Source organism: Ctenopharyngodon idella, chromosome 1 (genome assembly GCF_019924925.1).
Source record: "Ctenopharyngodon idella isolate HZGC_01 chromosome 1, HZGC01, whole genome shotgun sequence".
NCBI classification, from domain to species: domain Eukaryota; kingdom Metazoa; phylum Chordata; class Actinopteri; order Cypriniformes; family Xenocyprididae; genus Ctenopharyngodon; species Ctenopharyngodon idella.
Window position 1 is genome coordinate 26,020,102 of NC_067220.1, and position 20,327 is coordinate 26,040,428.

The 20,327-nt window shown below is 37.4% G+C and overlaps 1 protein-coding gene across 4 annotated transcripts in view; it reads right to left on the bottom strand.

The window, feature by feature from the left end:
- gpm6ba (glycoprotein M6Ba) overlaps positions 1-20,327 on the bottom strand; it is a 47,664-nt gene that overhangs the window by 11,558 nt on the left and 15,779 nt on the right. Inside the window, exon 1 of one of the 4 annotated variants that reach the window (XM_051899665.1) lies at positions 19,445-19,802. The exons of 2 other annotated variants lie outside the window; for them this stretch is intronic. In XM_051899665.1, the coding sequence (XP_051755625.1) occupies positions 19,445-19,508 (64 nt within the window). In that variant the 5' untranslated portion in view covers positions 19,509-19,802. Of the gene's footprint in view, positions 1-19,444; positions 19,806-20,327 lie in introns of those variants that run through there. One more of the 4 variants, XM_051899684.1, reaches the window with a different exon arrangement.

Genomic DNA, 20,327 nt, shown 5'->3' on the forward strand with positions numbered 1-20,327 from the left:
CTGTATTCCTATTACAGTATTTTTCACAAATAACGAAATTGTTTTAAAAAAAAAGAATAAAAAGGGAGTAAACGTAGTCAAGACCAAGACTGGTGTATGTTGAGACCAAGACAAGACTAAGACTATGAGAGGTTGAGACCAAGACGAAACCAAGGCAGGGCGATCTAAATTATTTATCTAAATTATTAGTCAACACTACTAATAATATAAAAGGAAAAATGCTATAAGACTATAATAACGTATTAGACAGAACTGTTAAACAGAGACGGAGAACAGGAGTGCTGTGTGCTCAGGCGCTGGCGTTCTCAGCACTGTCAAAATAAAAGTCCCGCTGCCGATAATTACAAAATGTTAAATGTCGGCCGATATATTGGCCTTGGCAATGTATCGTTCGACCACTACTGTCCTTTCAATATCTGAACATGTAATGTTCTAATTTCATAATCTATTCATGTCTTCTGAAGTGGATTCTGTGTACAGTGAAGTCACTGCTGATTCATTTTGTTCTCTGTCGATTTATCTTCTTCCAGAGACATTACACAACTCAAACTCCCCCACATGCATGAATAATGCATCGTCTCATGCTAAAGAGATGGACTGCAACTTATGATCTGTAGACATCTGTGGTATGCAAAAAAGAGTGTTGAGTGTGTGCCTGAGAAGCTACATTTTATTATTTTATTAATGATGGTAAACCAGATGTTAATATTTTAATGAATAAATAATTCATTTATTTGCATAGAACTTTTTATAGTTAGTATGATACTTTGATATATACCATAGTACTGAATGTTTACCATATTACCATGGTATGTCCAAAAACATTTACAGATGTTGGTCATACTTTGGTTTACATTACTGTTACTGCTTCCAAATGTTCAAAACTGTACAAAAAATAGCTAATGATTACTTGGGATTTTTAGGGATTTTGACTGAATAGTCCTTGGAAAGTCATGCTAATAGAAGAGCACACCAGCAGGGTCATTCCTGACATCAATGGGCCTTCTGACCCTCCTGTCACACACTCACATTAGAGATGCTAATTCATTTTTACAGTGAACAGAACTTGTCTGAATATGCATAACCATCTGTTCCACACTGCTACCTACTACAACAGCTGCTGCTCCGTTCATAATAGACCATTTAAAGAGAGGTAAAATGGTTTCTCAACATGAAGAGGATGATTGTAGCAGTTATCTGACAGCAATATGAAATTTAATTTAATGTGTGCCATGACTGGCTAGATCAGGAGTAGTCGTAAAAGAACATATGGCTACTGCAGTTAAGCTTGGGGATGAAACATGACTTAAGGAAGGAAAAATTATTTTAAGCACATTAGGAAATAGTGCTACTTGTATCCTATTTGTGTTCTCATGTTTTACTGATTCTGTCAACAAGAAATTACATTGTAAAATATAATACAAGTTTTTCATTGTCATTTTTGACAATCTGTCATCACGTGACATTCATGGCATAACATTCATCACTATTAAATTTTAATAGCATTAAAATACTGAATTAAATTTTACTTTTAATTCAATTAAATTATAATGTTTTCACTGAAGTTTTTGTTCTCTGAAAATGCTAAATTTGTTCCTCAATTTCTGTTCACTGCTATTATGTTGTTACACTTTTGCCTTTTAAAGATGTCACCATCATGTTGTTCTAAACCTGAATGACATCGTTTGAAACATAAAAGAAGATTTTGTTTGTTTTTTGTCCATATGTTGGAAGTCAATGAGAAGTCAAAAAGAAGCGCATCTCAATATTTGTCCCTCTGTGGTTTGTGGACACCCCGCAATGTGTATGTCAATGTTTAGTTGTGTTGTGGTTTCGTTTTCATTGTATTCCCTGTCCCTATTAGACTGAGTTCTGTTCGCAAATTACGTTCACCTGTTGTTCATTATTTCCCCTGTTTTCTGTATATATTTAAATCCTTGGTTTACGCCATTCGTGATTCGACCATCGTATGTTTGATGGTTGCATTCTGTATGTTTCCACCCACGGCGCCGCCATTTTGTTTTTGCAAGCGACAATGGTGTACCAGTAACACTGGTCCTGGAGTGCAGCTGTCCTGCACAGTTTAGCTACAACCCTGATCATACACACTTGAATGTCTTTAGGATTACTAAAGCTACGTGAAGGAAGGTGAGTTGGGTCGGAGCAAAACTCTGCAGGATAGCAGCACTCAAGAACAACCATCCCTGAGCTCTTGACACTGTATGTCTCAGCATTGTAAATATTACCACTGATCTGTTAACGGCTATAATAGTAAACATAACAGTCTCGATAAACTCCTGGCATCTGAGCCACTAAAGACACAGTTGTGTAATTTTATTTATGAAAAAAATGTTTCCAGATAAATTCATATACCAGTATGTGCAAGTCATTTTACACCAGACTGCTTTACACACGAGGGTCAGTAAAACACAGGATTTGCACAGAAGTTGATTCTCATGGATCGATACCATCTGTTCATGATCCAATTTCATATTTCGTGATGTTTGCAAATTTTCTTTCTGAATGTGTTTCGTTAGCACATTGCTAATGTACTGTTAAATGAGGCTAAAGTTACCATTGTTTCTTGCTGTATTCACGGAGAGTCATGTTGTTATTTTCATTTTTAACCTGAAAACGTTTGCAGTCTGTATAATTCATAAAAGCATCTCCATTCTTACTGATTCTCTCCAACAGTGTGTAGCTTCAGCCACGTTAGCCGTGCAGCACGCTATCAAACTCATTCAGAATCGAATGTTAGCAAACATCCACAAAATACATGCCATACCTACGTGATCTGATATGCTGCATCACAAACAGTTTGTAATGATCCATTTTGAGAGTTATATTTGCTGTGTGAGCTTCTCCTGTATTATTTATGCCTCAGTGTATTAGAATCGCGAGCTTGGGGGTGGGGAGCACAAGCTCATTTGCATTTAAAGGTACACACACCAAATCAGCACATTTTTTCTCCCACCCCAAAAAAAAGGCAGTTGAAATATGGTATAATAAAAAATCCATAGGGTATTTTGAGCTGAAACTTCACAGACACATTCTGGGGACACCTGAGACTTATATTGTATCTTGTAAAAAGGGCTGCAGCCTTTTATTACTGCAGCCAATCATTACAGTCTATGGTTTCCACCATAACTGGGCATTAGCAAGAATATAATGAGTTTAATAAAAAATAAAAATTCTTGATACTTTCAGGCATAAATGGCACTGTTTTCCTGTTACACAAGCAACTTAAGTTGCATCAGCCAAAGATTTGGAAATGTAATATTCTTTCAATCACATTTGTTATTATTCTCAATGCTTTCCATGAGTTAACTGCTTAAGTAAACCAGTAGTGTTAGTCGTAGGTCAGGCAAACCTGAAGAACAGAGACAATAGATAAAGGGGAGATACATGCTGCTTGTGACTTAGAGTGCTTATATAATGCTTGTTAAAAATAGCTTCAAACACATACACACACACACACACACACACACAAAGAGGAAAAAAGAAGACCGTAAAATTGCACACTCTTGCATGTGCCACTGGTGTTTCCATAGCAACCTAGTGCAATTGGTCTCCTCAACAGCTCATAATTGCAGCCATGTGAATATCTTTGGGATATCTATCTTATTGCTTTAGAAATTTTCTCCATAAAAAACAAAACAAAACAAAAAAAAAAACTGCAAAATCCTTTTCTTTTCTTTCCAAAAAAAAAAAAAAAGAGTTTTTAGTTCACTGACTTACTTCTTTGTATTTTGTATGCAACATACACTGTTACTGATTATTCCACTGCAGAAGAATATCAAAACCATTTACACTATAGTGATAATCCTGAGCATGCTCATCAAATATACAAATGTAAATGGTCTGTTTTGACAGTCAGTTCAAACCTGGAGGTCCTGCAGAAATAAGTGGTCAGGAACTTATTTCTGATTTGCCAGGGAGTTCTGAAAGAGGAGATGAAGCTCTGAGAGAAGCAGCTGTGCAATCGTGTTGCATAATAAATCTATCCCATTAATGTTAATGAGCTAATGACGTTAACCCAGAGGTGTTGAGATGCTGCCTAACACTGTAGATAAATTCTGTCTACACTAAAGCCTCTAGTTGTGCTGACAGAAGCCTCAGTATGACATGGTCAGACTGAATACAAATAAAGTGAACTACAAAACCTTTTGACTTTTCAAAATTCACTGGGCTAAAAAAGTCCACTCACTCAGAGCTTCTTGGGAGCCTGTGTTGAGCACCTCCAGTGGGCATCTGTGACAGTGCCTGAACCATTCTCCATTTATCAACAGTGTTTAAGAGCTTTAATGGACCATAGACAGGCAAAACAGGGCAGCCATAAAGGAAATCAATGAGCTATTCATTAGTATAGAATTTAGAAGGCAAAGATTACACAGGTCATCGCTCTCCTTCTCTCCACTCAGCTTTCATCTATTTAGCATCTGAGAAAATACATTTTGCAACTTCATATAAAAGTCATAAAGCTCTGCACAATATCATTTTATTGAGTTTGACTAACATTGCAAACATGTAACTTCAAAAAACTGTAGCACGTTCTATGTATGACGTTCTATGGAGATGAGCTCCTTAATGATAAAAACTGATACTTTGGACCAACTTACTCTAATTTGTTATGGCCAAAATTATTACTTTTTCTCAAATTATATTTATGGTTTTGTTCAAACCTTAGATTTTGATTTAATATTCATCAAAAATATTTATTTTCCCAAAGACAAAAACATTCATACAAAGTAAAAAGATTATTTATTATAAAGACCTACCATGCTTAATATAATTTTATTAATATATTTTAAGATATAAGCCAACATGTTGGTCAATAAAATACTTTTAGGATTTTTAAAACTTAATTTCATCATATGATATATGCTATACCAGCTATAATATGAATGAAAGTAGACTTTCACTAAAGATAAAACTAAAAACATTTTGTTAGTCCATGTGTAATTTAGTTTACTTAATTTAAATAAAGACCACTTCGAAATACCTTAATGTTTATTGTGAAGTCTTTTTAAAATATGCATCATTTGTTTTGTAATTTACTAAAAAAAAAACACCAGAAAAGGTAATAAAACCCACGTTCATTTCTGCAGTTAGTAAATACAGTTTGAAGCTCTGAGAGCTGACAGTTCCCAGTTCAGGATCATAGAGCAGGTAAGCTTTTATCTGTGCTTGACATCCAGCACTAAATGACTTAAAAGTGAGCACCAATGTTCATTTAGCATTTGGCATTGCTGCATTTGGTAAGTCAGGTCAGAGAGAGAGAGAGAGAGAGAGAGAAAGGCAGGAGTTTTAAGAGTTGAACAGACCTAGATGGGTAATGGTTTGGAATTGCTTTCGTCCACCCCCACCTCAGCGGCAACACCACTGCCAGATGCAGCTGCTATGACTGCAATTTGTTATATGAATTTATACATGTAGCTAGAAGGCAGCAACAGCTGTTAAAAACCAAGACTGGCCCTACATGATAGGCTTCAAATGTAAAACTTGCCAAATCTTGATGTTTATATGGTCAAATAATAAATCACTTTATTATTAGAAAGTTGCTAAATGCAGTATAGCTCTTCTGAGCATGCAATCGCATGAAATCCATGAATTATTCCATTAGGGTAAATAAGTTTTACACCCTTTTTCCAGAAATTTCCAAAGATGCAAATGCAAATGTGATTTACAATTAAAGATAAAAACTGCAAACCACTGCACAGTTTCAGGATAAAACAAAAGGCTCTCTGCACTACAAAGCATGCATTTGTATGCGTACACTTTTTAAAGGGCTTCTGAATGGGTTGTTGCTCCTCTGTGAGATGTTCTGCAGTGATGAGCAATCAGAGTGAGCGCTTTCCTCACAACCTCTTTTCAGAACATTACAGTAGATCCTCTGACAGAGAGTTTAGCAAGATTTTCTCAAATGAAACAGGGAGTGAGAGAGACGTAGAGATGGAAGACAGGAAAGAAAGAATGAACACACAATTTTTTGGCCCGGGGGCTGGTGAAAAGTGGTTGCCATGGCAGCATGCTACCCACGACCCAGTTGAGCGCACCCACATCTGACTGTCACGGTTTCTACACGCTTCCCACTCATACTCTACCCTAGGGGAAAGAGTGTGTGTATGTGTGTATAAACCTGACCTGAACTGTGATTACTTGAAGGAAAAAGACAGTGGGTATCGCAAGATTTGGTCTATTATTAATCGTTACATTTAATGGGATACTTCATTCAAAAATCATACTTCATTCCAAACCTGTATGAGTTTTTTTCATCTCCGAACATTCAATATTTTAATTGTTTTTTGTCAATAATGAAAGTCACTGGGTCCAAAACAACATTGAACCCCACTGGCTTTCATTGTATGAAAAAAAAAAATTACTGAAACATTTTTTTAAAATAACTTTTTTGTGTCGCACAAAAGAAATAAATTCATACAGGTTTGGAATGACATAAGGGTGAATAAATAATGACAGGATTTTCATTTTTTTTTAGTAAACTATCCCTTTTACGACCCTTTCGTCACTAGGGTCACCCCCTCCCACTCCGTCTCCTTTTCTGCTAAATGTGGAATATATAAAGAGATTCTATTTGTATTCATTAACCTACAAAGTCACACAGGCAGCTACGGCCCTGATAATGCTTTGTAATGTATTAAAGAGTGCTTTCCTAGATTCAACTGCTCTTCAAACAGCACTGCAACTTAGTTAAATGTAATCTTAATATTTAAGCATTTGTGGGGAAGCATTGACCTCCCAAGCGTATTAATTAACAACACAATTCTGTGGGGGGAAAAAAAACGTAGAACAAGAATCCGAACATCTTTATTTAAACATTGGTGAATATTTAAAGGGTCATGTGCATATTTCTGCTATAGGCCATTCCTTTTTAGGAGTGGCATATTAATTTGTAGGCCAATTTTCTGTGCACTCTGAGAAGAATTCTCTCTCAAGCGAGAAAAACACTGACACAATGTCAGTTTCGGTAGAGACACAGTCGATCTATTCAAGCTGTTGGAGCACTGCCATCTCTTTCTACCCTTATGGCTCATTATACATTTCTCTTTAATGTTTGCCACTGGCAAAATGTCCCATATTTGCCCTGTGCAAAGACTATATACTGTACGCCTGTATATTCACCCACTGCATTAAAGAGCTTTAGATCGAATGATGCACATGCTAAAACTAAGCACCAGAGAAGAGATCTATCATTTTATAGCCTGAATAAGATTAAGCTCAAGGTTACAAATAATGGCATGTCCTTTCAGTTAGAATCCTTCATAAAACCAGGTATTAATGTAAAATTCAAATGTAGTCATAAATATCATATTTATGTGTTCGGATCACATTAATGACCAGTCAAAGTCGTATTTACAAGTGAGAAACTATATTTTAGATCATACATGTTGTGATGAGGAAAGAGAGTGTTGATATAAAACATAGATACAAAACTATTGGCCCTACTTTAATGATCTAAGCGCATGGTCTAAAGCGCATGGCGCAAGTGCACTTAGAGCATGTCCAAATCCACTTTTGCTAGTTTAAGGACGGGAAAAATGGTCGGTGCACCCCGTGGCATGGTCTAAAAGTGTTGTCCCTATTCTCTTAATGAGAAATGGGTGTATTTTTAGCGTAACGTGCAATAAACCAATCAGAGTCTCATCTCCCATTCCCTTTAAAAGCCAGTTGCGCTCGTGCCATGGCAGATTCGCTATTTACATGGCAGAATTTGCAAGTGGAAAACCTGAACGCTTCTGTAGTGAGGAAACAGATCTGCTCGTGTGCGAGGTTATTACATCTACGGGAAAAGCCGGATTCCACTAAAGCATTTTTATCTTTATGCACACGATAATAATCTTTTACATTGTAATCCTTTTATTTTTAATATTTGGCATGTTTGTGTGCTGCTGCGTGTCCCTGTGTGTGTAATAAGCAGAGTGTATGCACGTTGTGCACCCGCATATAGGCGCATATTACTAACGCGCTCTTTAAATAACAAATCAAATATTGTGCCATTGACTTTAGACCAGGTTTCAGTCGGTCAATGGTGCAGCCTATTTCAGTTGCCTCAAAATAGTAAGGCACCTGAACAGTGCGCCGGAACCAGGGTTGCCAGGTTTTCACAACAAAATCCGCCCAACTGCTACTCAAAACTAGCCCAATCGCGTTTCAGGGGGGGTCCCCCAATAAAAATCGCGTTCCGGGGGGGAAAATTGGCATTAGTAAAATTTGCATTCCAGAGGCTAAATATCATGTTATGTGGGGTCACTTCAACCCATGGACATGAAAAATGACCCACGGCAACGGTGTAAAAGTAGCCCAATTCCATGGGAAAACTGCGGACTTGGCAACACTAGCCTGAACACACCTTGTTTTCAGACCAGTACGCCCACGGGCACACAAATGGGCGCATTTGCAAATGTATTTGCTATTTAAACAACGTGACGCAGGACATGAAAATGATAACTGCGTCGGGCTGAAACTAGCAAAAAACACTTGCGTCGCGCCTGGCGCCGCATTGCGCCACTTTGCACCAGGTGTATGATAGGGCCCAGTGTGTTAAAAAAAAAAAAAGAAGAAAAAAAAAAAAAGCATAATAGAACCCCTAAAATGTTGAACAATATTTTGACTTGATTGCGTGGCATACCATAATTACAAATGCACTTAGAAGTAGAAGCTTCCCAGAAGCATTTAAATGAAGCACAAGAACATCCAGGTAAACTTCACTAAGTAACCAATGATAATGCTGTTTCAATGGCATTATAGGAATTTGGATTATAGGAATTTGCATAGCCTCTGTCAAAAAAGTGTCAACTCCCACACATATTTACTCTTCTACCAACCTATTTTGTGGGATGCAGTTTGAATTAAGCTTGTTTTAGTGACTGATCAGAAATATGTTTAGATACGATAGTTAAGCAGTGATATTTGTAAGTAAAGCTTGTCGTGATCAGTGTGGAGGAGGTGATGTAGGACTGCTATGTGACCCTGCTGAGAGACAGACAGTGTTTAGAGTGAGTAAATGGCCATAATTAAGTGGACAGCTTTTAAGGTTGCCCCTCCTCTCAGCCCCAACAGACTGTGTTGATCAATGCTTGATGCTGTGGGTTTTAGACCCAGTTCTGCATGTGTTTTTGTGTGTATGTGCGGTAGCTGACTGTCCGTTCACATCCATCAGGTACGCCTTAAAGGAATTCAAGCGTAGCGTTTGCCTTGACCTCACCCCTGTCCTTTTTAACATACTCAAATGCTCATGTACACATATACAAACATTCACACAAACACATAAAACATATAGATGGCACATATTTTTACTATTCTGCCCTTTTCATCAAAGTATAACTCACTGCACACACCCACTCTAAACTCAGGCCTACACTACAAGCTTGTCTGTTCCTGAGCATACAGGGTGAGAAAGAAATGTACTGTTCAGTGATGCTTTATTTTACAGTGGATCATATTACACATATTACACATTACTATAATTAATTAAAATACTAATAACAAGAACTAACAGTGCATTCACATCATGTCATAATTATCGTAACGCTTCTGAACTGTAGAAGCCTTCAGGTGCTTGTAGAACTTGTAATTACAACGTGTAAACTCAACTGTAAGCTACAACTTGTACCACGTGGCTGCTGTACCACCTGACCATTGTAGATTTCCACCTGACCTGTGCGATTCGAAAGCATAAGGAGGTTTATTTACGGTAATTACGACATGGCATGAATGCAGCATATGTGTAAGAATAGAGGTTCTTTCATCAGTGGTTCCATGAAGAACCTTTCCATTCCACAAATTCTCTATGCTGGAAAAGGTTCTTTAGTTTGTTTTTTTTTTTTTTAAATGTTCTTCACACTAAGATAAAAATGGTTCTCTGTTTACTGCAAGGTTCTTTGGGTAACCCAAAATGGGTTCTTCTGGAAAAAAAATAAATAAAAAAAAAAATTTTTGGAACCTTTATTTTTAAGAGCGTTGGCTGTAACTAGATGTGAGCATTATTTTTTGTTTAGTTCTTGTTGCATGGCAGATGGTTTGTAATTGTAAATGATTTTCTCAATTAAGTTCAATGAACACTCTATATTTTTCCATTGTATAGAGATTCTATCCAAGATGAAGCCTACTTTCATCTTCAAGAGAGATGGCAGAGGTGGAACTCGCAATGAAACACACAGCAGGGGTCATAACATAAGGGGCCCTATCGCAATGCGGCGCCAGGTGCAACACAAATGTTTTTTGCTAGTTCAGCCCGACGCAGATAACATTTTCACGTCCTGTGCCCATTTGTGCGCCCACGGGCATGCTGGTCTGAAAACGAGGTGTGTTCAGGCGCATTGTTGGCACATTACTATTTTGAGGCAACTGAAATAGACTGCGCCACTGACCAACAAAAACCTGGTCTAAAGTCGCGCAGTATTTGTTTTGTTATTTAAAGAGCACGTTAGTAATATGTGCCTATATGCAGGTGCACAACGTGTGTACACTCTACTTATTACACACACAGGGACACGCAACAGCACACAAACATGCCAAATATTAAAAATAAAAGGATTCCAATATAAAAGATTATTATTGTGTGCATAAAGATAAAAATGCTTTGGTGGAATCCGGCTTTTCCCGTAGATGGTCTGCTCGTGCGCAAGCAGATCCGTTTCCACGCTAGAGAAGCGTTCAGTTTTTCCACTTGCAAATTCCACCATGTAAATAGCAAATCCGCCATGGCGTGGCTTTTAAAGGGAATGGGAGAAGAGACTCTGATTGGTTTATATCACGTTATGCCCATATCACGTTATGCCCAAAACACACCCGTTACTCATTAAGAGAATAGGGACAACCCTTTTAGACCATGCGCCGGGTGCGCCGACCATTTTTCCCATCTTTAAACTAGCAAAAGTGGATTCAGACATGCCCTAAGTGCACTTGCGCCATGCACTTTAGACCATGTGCTTAGATCATTAAAATAGGGCCCAAGGAATCTAACTGTTCTTGATCCTTTAAGGTAAAATGATAAAGACAAAAGCACTTGATGAAATATTGAGTATACTGTAATTTTCATAAAATTTAAAATTTCCTAACTCAAAAATGACTTATTTTGAACTTAAACAACTTTGCACTTCAGCAACTTCAGCACTTCTGACCTCTCACAGGTGAATGAATCAACAATAACCATATCATCAAAAGAACTAACTATAAGAGTAACATGATGTTCAAACCTGGAATTACTGGCTGATAAAGCACCTGCAGCTCTGTATATCTTTCTGAAGGATCCTAATGTAAGGGCGGGACAAATAGTCACTCACATGAGACTATAGCAAAAGCAAACCACAATGATCCAACGATCCAATCAATTTCTGATGGACAAAAGCACCCGCCCTACATTTTTCTTGTTTGAGAAGCCGTTTCACTGGGACATACATCACAATAGAGAAGACTATCGCAACTTCCGTTTGATTCTTATCTTCATTATATGCAGGATAATAAATATTTATTGTTATTGTGGCTTCAAATATTCCTCTAGAACTGGACAAAAGTTTAATGCATAAATTATAAATAAAGTGTAAGGCATCACAATACATATGTTTTCTCTCTCTCTGATAAAGATATGATGAAGAAAGAATGAGAGAACAGCAGATTGCGCACCAGTGGGCAGAGTGGACAGGATCCATATAAAGGAGGATGAATGGCATCATGCAGGATCAGGACATGCTGTGCCAACCTGCCTGTTAGTGTTGTTCATACCTATACACAACACACACATACACATTTACACAAGCCCAAGCCATTATTCATACACAGGTATATCAACACACAGAAGCATGAATGCACAAGCACACTTCTACATGCTTATGAAAGCACTCGCCCACACACTCTTACACAAAAGTGTCTTAACAGACTTGTGAGTTTGTGGTGGCAGATGGAGGCTGTCAGCATGCCCTGAGTGAGTTGTTCCAAATGAGAGGCACATGAGGTTGTCTTCCTTCTCTGTGATTACTCTCACATGCTCACAGTACTCTGCAATCTTGAGAAAGGCTAAGCTCACATATCAGCGTTTGAAATTGAGAACCGTATTAGAGTAGCCTAGGTCAAAAATTGTCCTGTTTATTTAACAACACAGGAGCCTCAAGCCCCTTTCTACTGTCACAATAGCTCTGAATAACACCTGCAACCACAGTGACAGTAATGAAAGAGTGTTAAAATTGACTCAGTGTTATTTAGTAAATGGGTTCAATCCAGGTGCAAGTAAAATCCCAATTAACTGACAACATCTCTCAATGGTTCAAATTCAATTTTTGTCCGTATTTAGACTACAAACCTCATGATAGCAGCTCCGCTGGAAGACAGATAACAAATGGCTCTGTGAGCTACTAGAAGTACCTGGAACCCCAGATGAAACAACACAAGAGTGTGTACACTTTTGCAGTATGATTCTGTTCACACAGGATAGGATAACCGAAATGTTGTTTCTCAGAACATGTGGACATGTTGAAAATTAAAGATCAGAGCAGATCAGTTATAGAATTCAGCAGTCACTATTTAAAACCAAACTGTGAGTAAATTAAACCATATAATATATACTTTGAAAAAGGACTGACAACCGTATTCTGCTGTTGAAGTAGAAAGAGAGAGGGAGAATTTAAATGGGGGGAGATGGAGGAAGAGATAGACAGAGAGAAAAGAATGAAAGTGGGAAGTAGTATGGGAACAGAGATCAGGGAAACTGATACTGGGTAATGAAAAGCCCAGTGTATAGACTTCAGACAGCACAAACACACACAGCCCTCATACCTCAGGAGAGAGATGTTTGGGGGGAAAGGGGGGGGCATTCTGACTTATTTACACTGTTAAAGAGTTGGATTATCTTGCTAAACATGGCCAACGTTTCAAAAGACGAGTTGGACGTATGACAGGGTATTTCTGTGCCAAATACACTCCTTCAGATTTCCCACGTTTCTGAAAGTTTTTTTCGAGTATGGCCCTGTATTACGTAATAAAGGGTGGAATTCCTTGTATGGGCACTTCTCCCGGAAGAGCGCGTGAGCACACATCAACCAGAGCGAGAGCAAGAGCACGCCCCTCAATGCGCTTCGTTCGGTTTATGGAAGTCATCGGCAGCCCTGCACAGGACTTGCTCGAGAAAGAATGTATCACTTTGTTTTTAGACCACGAAACCAACAATGTCACCAAAGAAGTGTGTTTTTGGTTGTGAGGGAAAGATAACCTTGCTTCCCAAAGAACCCAGCATTAAGTGGAGATTTGTGCTAACTCATTACATCGCTCTCAACATTTGTCATTAAAATAACCATAGAAACCGCCTTAAATTAACTATCAAAATAAGGATAAAGTCGTGTCTGAAAGTTGCAATCACTTTTTTATTGATTAAAATGAATGGAGAATATCTCGTGTTTTCCGTGACTGCTCAAGCCCTCAGGATCGGCGCTTATGGTTTTATCCAGTTCGACGCTGGATTTACAGATCATTTGAAACTGAAAGATTGAGCAGTCACAGCGATAATGATCCCTGTCATGAGTCGGAACCGCAGGTGGTGAGTAAAACTGCTTCAAATGTCTGTTTTGTTGGCAGTCGGCGCATATAATGTAAACAACACGAACGTATAATGAATCAAAAGTTATCCAGGGATAATGTGATGGTGTATTGCGTGTGTTTTAATACATTTGTTTAGCTGACCATTGATAGCTTCGCTACGCAAAAGCTGCGTGTGCTCGTCACTCTTTAGCTTCGCCCACGGCACACCTCCAGAAGCTCGGCTGTTTTCGGAAAGACTCTGTAAAGCATATCTTTCTTTTATAAATCTGATAAAACTAAAGACTTTTCGGAGATATGAAGGATGCTACACTACTCTATAGGTACTCAAGATTAACATGAGATTGGCCGAAACTGTGTGTGTTATGTACCCTTTAAAATACACTGGATCAAAAAAAAATAAAAAATGAAAGAAAGAATGACACCAATCGGTACGAACCAGCACCCTCAATGTCTCATTTCAATTTTAACTTAAATATGAAAAGGGTATGTCTATATAAATATGTTACAGAAATCAAAGGGGTCTATATATATTTAACCAGTATAAATTGTTCACAGTGCCAATTGTTCTTTTTCTGTCATATGTAAGCTATTGAACTGACTACATAAGCATAAACATTAGCATAAAAAAATTAATTGTAAATTGCTGTAACTGGATAACAGTTACTGATATTCAATTACATTATATTACTTGGTTTACACATATTTGTACAATTTTTAAAACTATTTTGTGTGTGAAATTCATCTAAAATATTAATTACACTCTTAAATACTAATTATTTTGTAATCTATTTGTTTTGGTACCTCTGAAATGTATACGCCTTATTGTATATGAGATATGCATGGTACTGCGTGTATTTATGGCTTATGATATGTATAGATAAAGAAGAATTTAAATGTTTTTACTGCTTGATAAACATGCTTGTCCTCTCCTAATTAGGACCCGAAATAGATAAATATTAAACCTGTTTGCATGGTTAGTACGCGACAACAATCAATGGGAAAGTCTATATCGTGCAGTGTGCAAGTGTCAAAAGATCAAATCCGATATGAAGCTTGAACGTCAAAAAGCATTTTGAACAGGAAAATAAAAACTGTAAAAAAGTACAAAAAACATAAACTTTCCATTAAAGAACTTTCCACCATTGTAAGTTTGACAGTGATGTGCAGTTTATTGGAGACTCTCATATCAGGTACTCACACACATTAACACAAACAAATGCACACATGTAGATGCACACAAAGACGCACAGGTTTTACAGTAAATGCTATTGTCTCTAGAATTTAAAAGTCTCACTACAGAGGACTTAGAAATTTAAAAAATACTTAAAAGATCATTTTTTTTTCGGAGTAACTTCCCCACACTGCTATTGAACACAAACGCCAAATAAATGTGTCAGTCCCAAGATATGTAAATATCGTTGTCACAGTTGTGAACACAACGGCATTCTTCTTCTACGAGGGGGTTTGGAGTCACGGCATTTGTTTCCAGGCGGACCATTAAAGAACGCGACACACACTTCTCCCGGACATCCTGTACAATTCAACCAACCAGATGACGACTTCGATACTCATGAAGTGTTTCCAGATAAGTGTGCCATATGCATCAGTCGTTCAGCCAACGCTCTGTGGGCGTGACGTCTGAGGCTGAGACTACCTTAACGCCAACAGGCAATATTGGCCCAAAGGCTAAAAGCAAACCACAAAAACTATTTCCCATTATTTACAGTAGACAATAATGGGAAAAAAAGAATGTTATTTCCATCAGTTATTTCCATCTTTCTGTGAGTTATTACTTTATTGTTACTCGTCCTATATATTTCCTGATCGCAATACCAGATGTAAAATATACAATGACTCTTACAGTGAAAAGAGATTATTGCAATTTTCATTTTTATCTTCCCCACCTTTAGTAGCCTATATGCCCCTCCCCTTTCATGTCACAGGAATGATGTAATCCTTTTGATGTGGAAAGTGCAGGAGTTATGTAAAAAGAGAAGAGCGTGCATGCCACCTCTTCTGTGCATGTGAGATAAAAAAGAAAGAGCAACAAGGAGAGAGAGAAAGACCTTTTGCCTTTTCTCATTCCCTGTACATATTCTCTCATCATTGGATTATGTGTACTCATTGAGAAACATACCCAATTAATGGCCCAATGAATTGGTCGAATGATAATCAATGCTCAGAAAGCTTTGAAGGACACTGAACATGGTGTACAAAATAAGGAATGAAGAGAATTTCCGTTTAATTCTGTTGTACAAAAAGACAAGCATATTAGCCTCTAAACCTCAGCAATGAGGCTTCAAAACCACCTGTTCATCTGGTCTCTTCCCATGCACAATCTTTGTAACTATCCAGTTGAGTGTGCATATTCTGATTTAGTCAGCAATTAAGAAATATGTATGCATGTTGGACTGTCATTATTTATTTTACAGAAATGTTAGAAAATATAGGAACTATTGCACACTGCAACTGTAATGCCAATTATTATTATTATTATTATTATTTGTCTAAAAGTTGTAAAACAAACTCATTTTAAGGAATTAAATTCCATTAAAAAGACTGACTTCACTTCCGTATTGTGACACATTTTTGAGTAAAATAGCTTGTCAAAAAATAAAAAAATAAATGAAGGGCGGGACTTCATCCATTGGTTGTTGATTTGATTGTGATAAGAAGGTGTTGTGTACCAGGAGGCAAATTTGAATGGAAAAGTCACCATAAAATCTAAATTGACAAATCTTTGTATGCAATATTGCAGTATTTTTTATAAATGATTTATCTGTGCACATAATTTTTTTTAATTCATGTGCCCTCATAATCTTTAATCAAAATAACTTCCTGTCCCTTTATAACAAATAATAAACTTTATTTTTATATAGCGCCTTTAAAAGTTGCATCTCAAAGCACTTTACAAGAACATACAAATAAAATACATTGAAATAAAAAATAGAATCATACATCAAAACAAATTTAAGAAACAAGATGTATTAAAAAACAAAACAAAAAAAAAAAACAGAATATTCACTTGTATGCTAGCCCGAAAAAATGAGTTTGAACTGAAGATTTAAAAACACTAAGCAGAAAGATCTCTTCTCTTCTCTGATGACGTGTTTATTGGTGAAAAGGAAATTGCAAACCCAACGATCCACATATTTTTGATCTATTTTTGTAGGCCAAAACCCAGAAGAGTTAGCATTTTAGCACTTCCAAACTGGTTCCATTGTCCTGGACAATAGGTTTTTTTGAATGCGTTTTTGATTAAACACTCGAAATAAGGTATGTGGTGAATACGAGCTCAAGATATTTTCATGTTTTATTCTGCGAAAAATACATCAGTAATTCCCTCTTCTGATTGAATTAAAGTTTTTACTTGTCTCAAAAAACGTTGCTAACAAGTGGCTAAATGGGACTACAGAGGTTGTCGGGACATTAAAAGAGATCAGCCGAACAGGTAAACTCATCTACTCCCTAGTCCACTTTCCACAGTCTTGTTGTGTTTATAATCGCATGCTTGCAAACTATAATAACTCAAACTTTCAGGAGAAATGTTTTTTGAAAAATGGACCGTGGCATAGTTTGTTTATAGCCTACATTTAGCTTTTGACCTTTTCCATTTGTGAAGACTATTACGATGATCAAAACAAGTAGGAATCATAAGCTTTTGTTAGTCACAGACCATATTTTCTTGCAATATTCCAAAAGCCAATGGAAAAAATCCTACTGGTTTTTCGTTTTGTTTTTTTGTCGAGGGAACAAGGGCAATGCTAACTTCCGGGTTGGCCTACAAAAATATGTCATCCCTGCACCACTCTACTCCCGACTGACAAAAGTCCCGCCCTACATTTTTTCCTTGTTCGGGAAGCCATTTCACTTGGATATGCATCACAATTGGGAAGAAAAGACTATCGCAACTTCCGTTTCATGTCGACTTTAACTGCAGAGCTGTTAAATCACAGGAAGGACAAGGAGTCACGTCACAGGAAGAACAACTTGTGACATTTTGATTACACGTACTAGATCAAAAAATTTATAAAATAAGTTATTGCTCTTAAATGGGGAATTCACAACTGGCAAGATGGGCTTTTAATAAAAGTAGAAAAGTGAATCGGTGCTAGAGAAAACAGAGAAAACAGAGAAAAGGGGCTGTGATGTTCTCTTAATGCACCCATAATGCACTTTTGATTTTGACACCACCCCCCCTTGATCTGACTGTCTGTGGGCTAGAATACAGTAGTTTTATCTAAATTCATTTGATGCATTTTGTGTCATCCGGCAGACTTTTGCTGACAAATAAACATATATCTGGGTACAGGTAACACAGAAATGTACACACATTGTTCATTTACATAAACTACCAACAGTGTAACAATACAAAACCAGTTAAAAATAGGTGAACTTATTCTTTCAGTAAACAAATGATGTGTACTCTGCCTCCAAAGCTCAACCTCTCATTGAAGAACCATAGAGAAACATCTACAGAAAGATGACCTGGCAGAGACCAAGAGTTCTTGGAAATGCATCAAATTTTCATAAAGACTACTTTTCTCTGCATATTTTAGTTGCAACACATATGGTACCATTAGGTCTTCCTTTCCATAATGCATTAATCTAATCACGCTGATGGCAAAATTGGTCAAATTTTAATATGGAAGAGAGGATAAGAATTAAAGAATAAGAACGGTAGAAAGAATAAAGACATATGGAATTATCTGCTTGAATGTCATGATTTTTTGGTTTTATGAGCAGTGGAAATTAACATAATCATTCAAGGCTTGAAAGTTGTATGACATAACCAGTGGGTGTAGTGGAGGAGCAGCCTCCTTGTTGCTTAGATGCTTGTGGAGAACCTGGACTTTACTGCAAATCCACAACTCAGTCAGCATAATAATATTACACAAAAATAGTCCAGAAGCATGTAAAATGCCAATTCTGGTGGGGGTCAAGTGGGGGGCAGGGATAGTCCTCTTTAGAGCACTGCTTATGCTAAGATGGTTTTTATTATATAAAAAAACCTTGTTCAGATAATCCTGCACCAATATCATCACTAAACTCTGTAATCGCTAATAACCTGTATTTAAAGACACACACGATTTATGAAGATTTTATTACATGTTTTCTTCAAGGGATCAGGTGTTGTAGGATACACTACAGTGCTCAGAGTTTACATATTCAAAGCATGCATTCTATTTGCGTATCTGATGCTTTTATTTTCTACTAGTCAGCTGTAAAAAATAATAATAATTTCATGTTTTTGGATTTTGTCAAAAACTGATTATATAGCGCAACGTTGAACAGCAAAGGAATTCATCAAATGTATTTATCAAATTTATCAGAGAAATTTGTCCATTGGTTTTAGCAGCGAACACTACAGCAATGTAAACAACACCTTCAATACAATGCGACACCTCCACCTCGTCACCATCAACAATACTATCGACACTAAGACAACACAACATTTAGAATATGCTCGAAATATAATCAATATAGTATAGTATTTCATATTTATGAATCTATATGGTCCGAACAAATAAATGTTCTTCTTTATTATTGCTGAGGGGAAATCACTAAGGTAACAGGAGCAGCTCTTATTCAAATCATCATGGAAACTGCTCTCCAAAGACGCAGAGGAAAGATTTGGCATCACCAGCGCTCCAAAGGTGCCTAGATAAAACATGCGCATTCCCTAATCGAATTAACGGCGTAAAAGCATTTTAATGATAAGTGAATGACACGATGAGGATCACAAGCACTTCAATCAATAAAATATTCGATTCATTCGCAATGAACGGCGCGCAAGCGAAGCCTTCGCAAATAGGTTAAGCCGCTCTCTAAACATCTAGCACAATAAATCCGAGTCGAAGTACAAAACAGAAAACGATTACACACAGTTACAAACCTTTGCTTTCTTCTCTTTCATCCTGATTCTCCTCAGCCGTCGATTCTGGCTTCATCCCATCCATTTGGAAACGAGTATTTTGAATATATTTCCCTTTGCCTGGTCTCTCTCGCTCCAATATAGGAGTATATCACAGTCCACCTCAAATATAGCCTATAAATATTTTGTCAGATCGGATTTCGCATAAATAACTTGCTCATAAACGATACGAGCTCAGTCGAAGAGGGTCTCACGTAAAGGCTTAGAGAAGACTATATGCTAACCTACAAGCAGCTACGCTGAGGAGAGAGAATCCGTAAGAGGCTAGGAAAAACAGCCACTCCACTGGCAGTCAGGTTGACATAAACAGATAGTCCCAGCTGTAAACAGTCACACATGCTCTCTCTCTCTCCATCCCCCTCCCTCTCTCTGTCCTCCTTCCTCTCCGAATTGATGGGAGGACAGAAATGTATGAACAGTACAGTATTAGGACAGGGGTCACATAGATATGAATTAAAAGTGATGTGTGCTATGAGAGGCGCAAAAACGCTTCAACAATTATTTTATTCCAAAAATCCACATTTAGATGGCATGCTTGGGTTTTCTAATAAAAAAACAATGGTCCAACAAAGAAATACCATCTGTCTGGAATCCTCTTAAACAGTATTAATTCTCATGCACATGACCTTCTGCTGCATTCAGCTAAACAAAAGACTTGTACGTACTGGTAAAGTACAACTGTCCAGAAAAGAGAGCACACTAAATACCATCTCTGTCATTACCTTTTAAGGAGCCTTAAAAACCCAGAGAGTATATATGAGGTCGTATTTCAACAGTCCCCTGGTAAAAAGCAGACACTCAGGAGTATCACATTAAATCCTGATCCTGAAAGAGGTGGCACCCC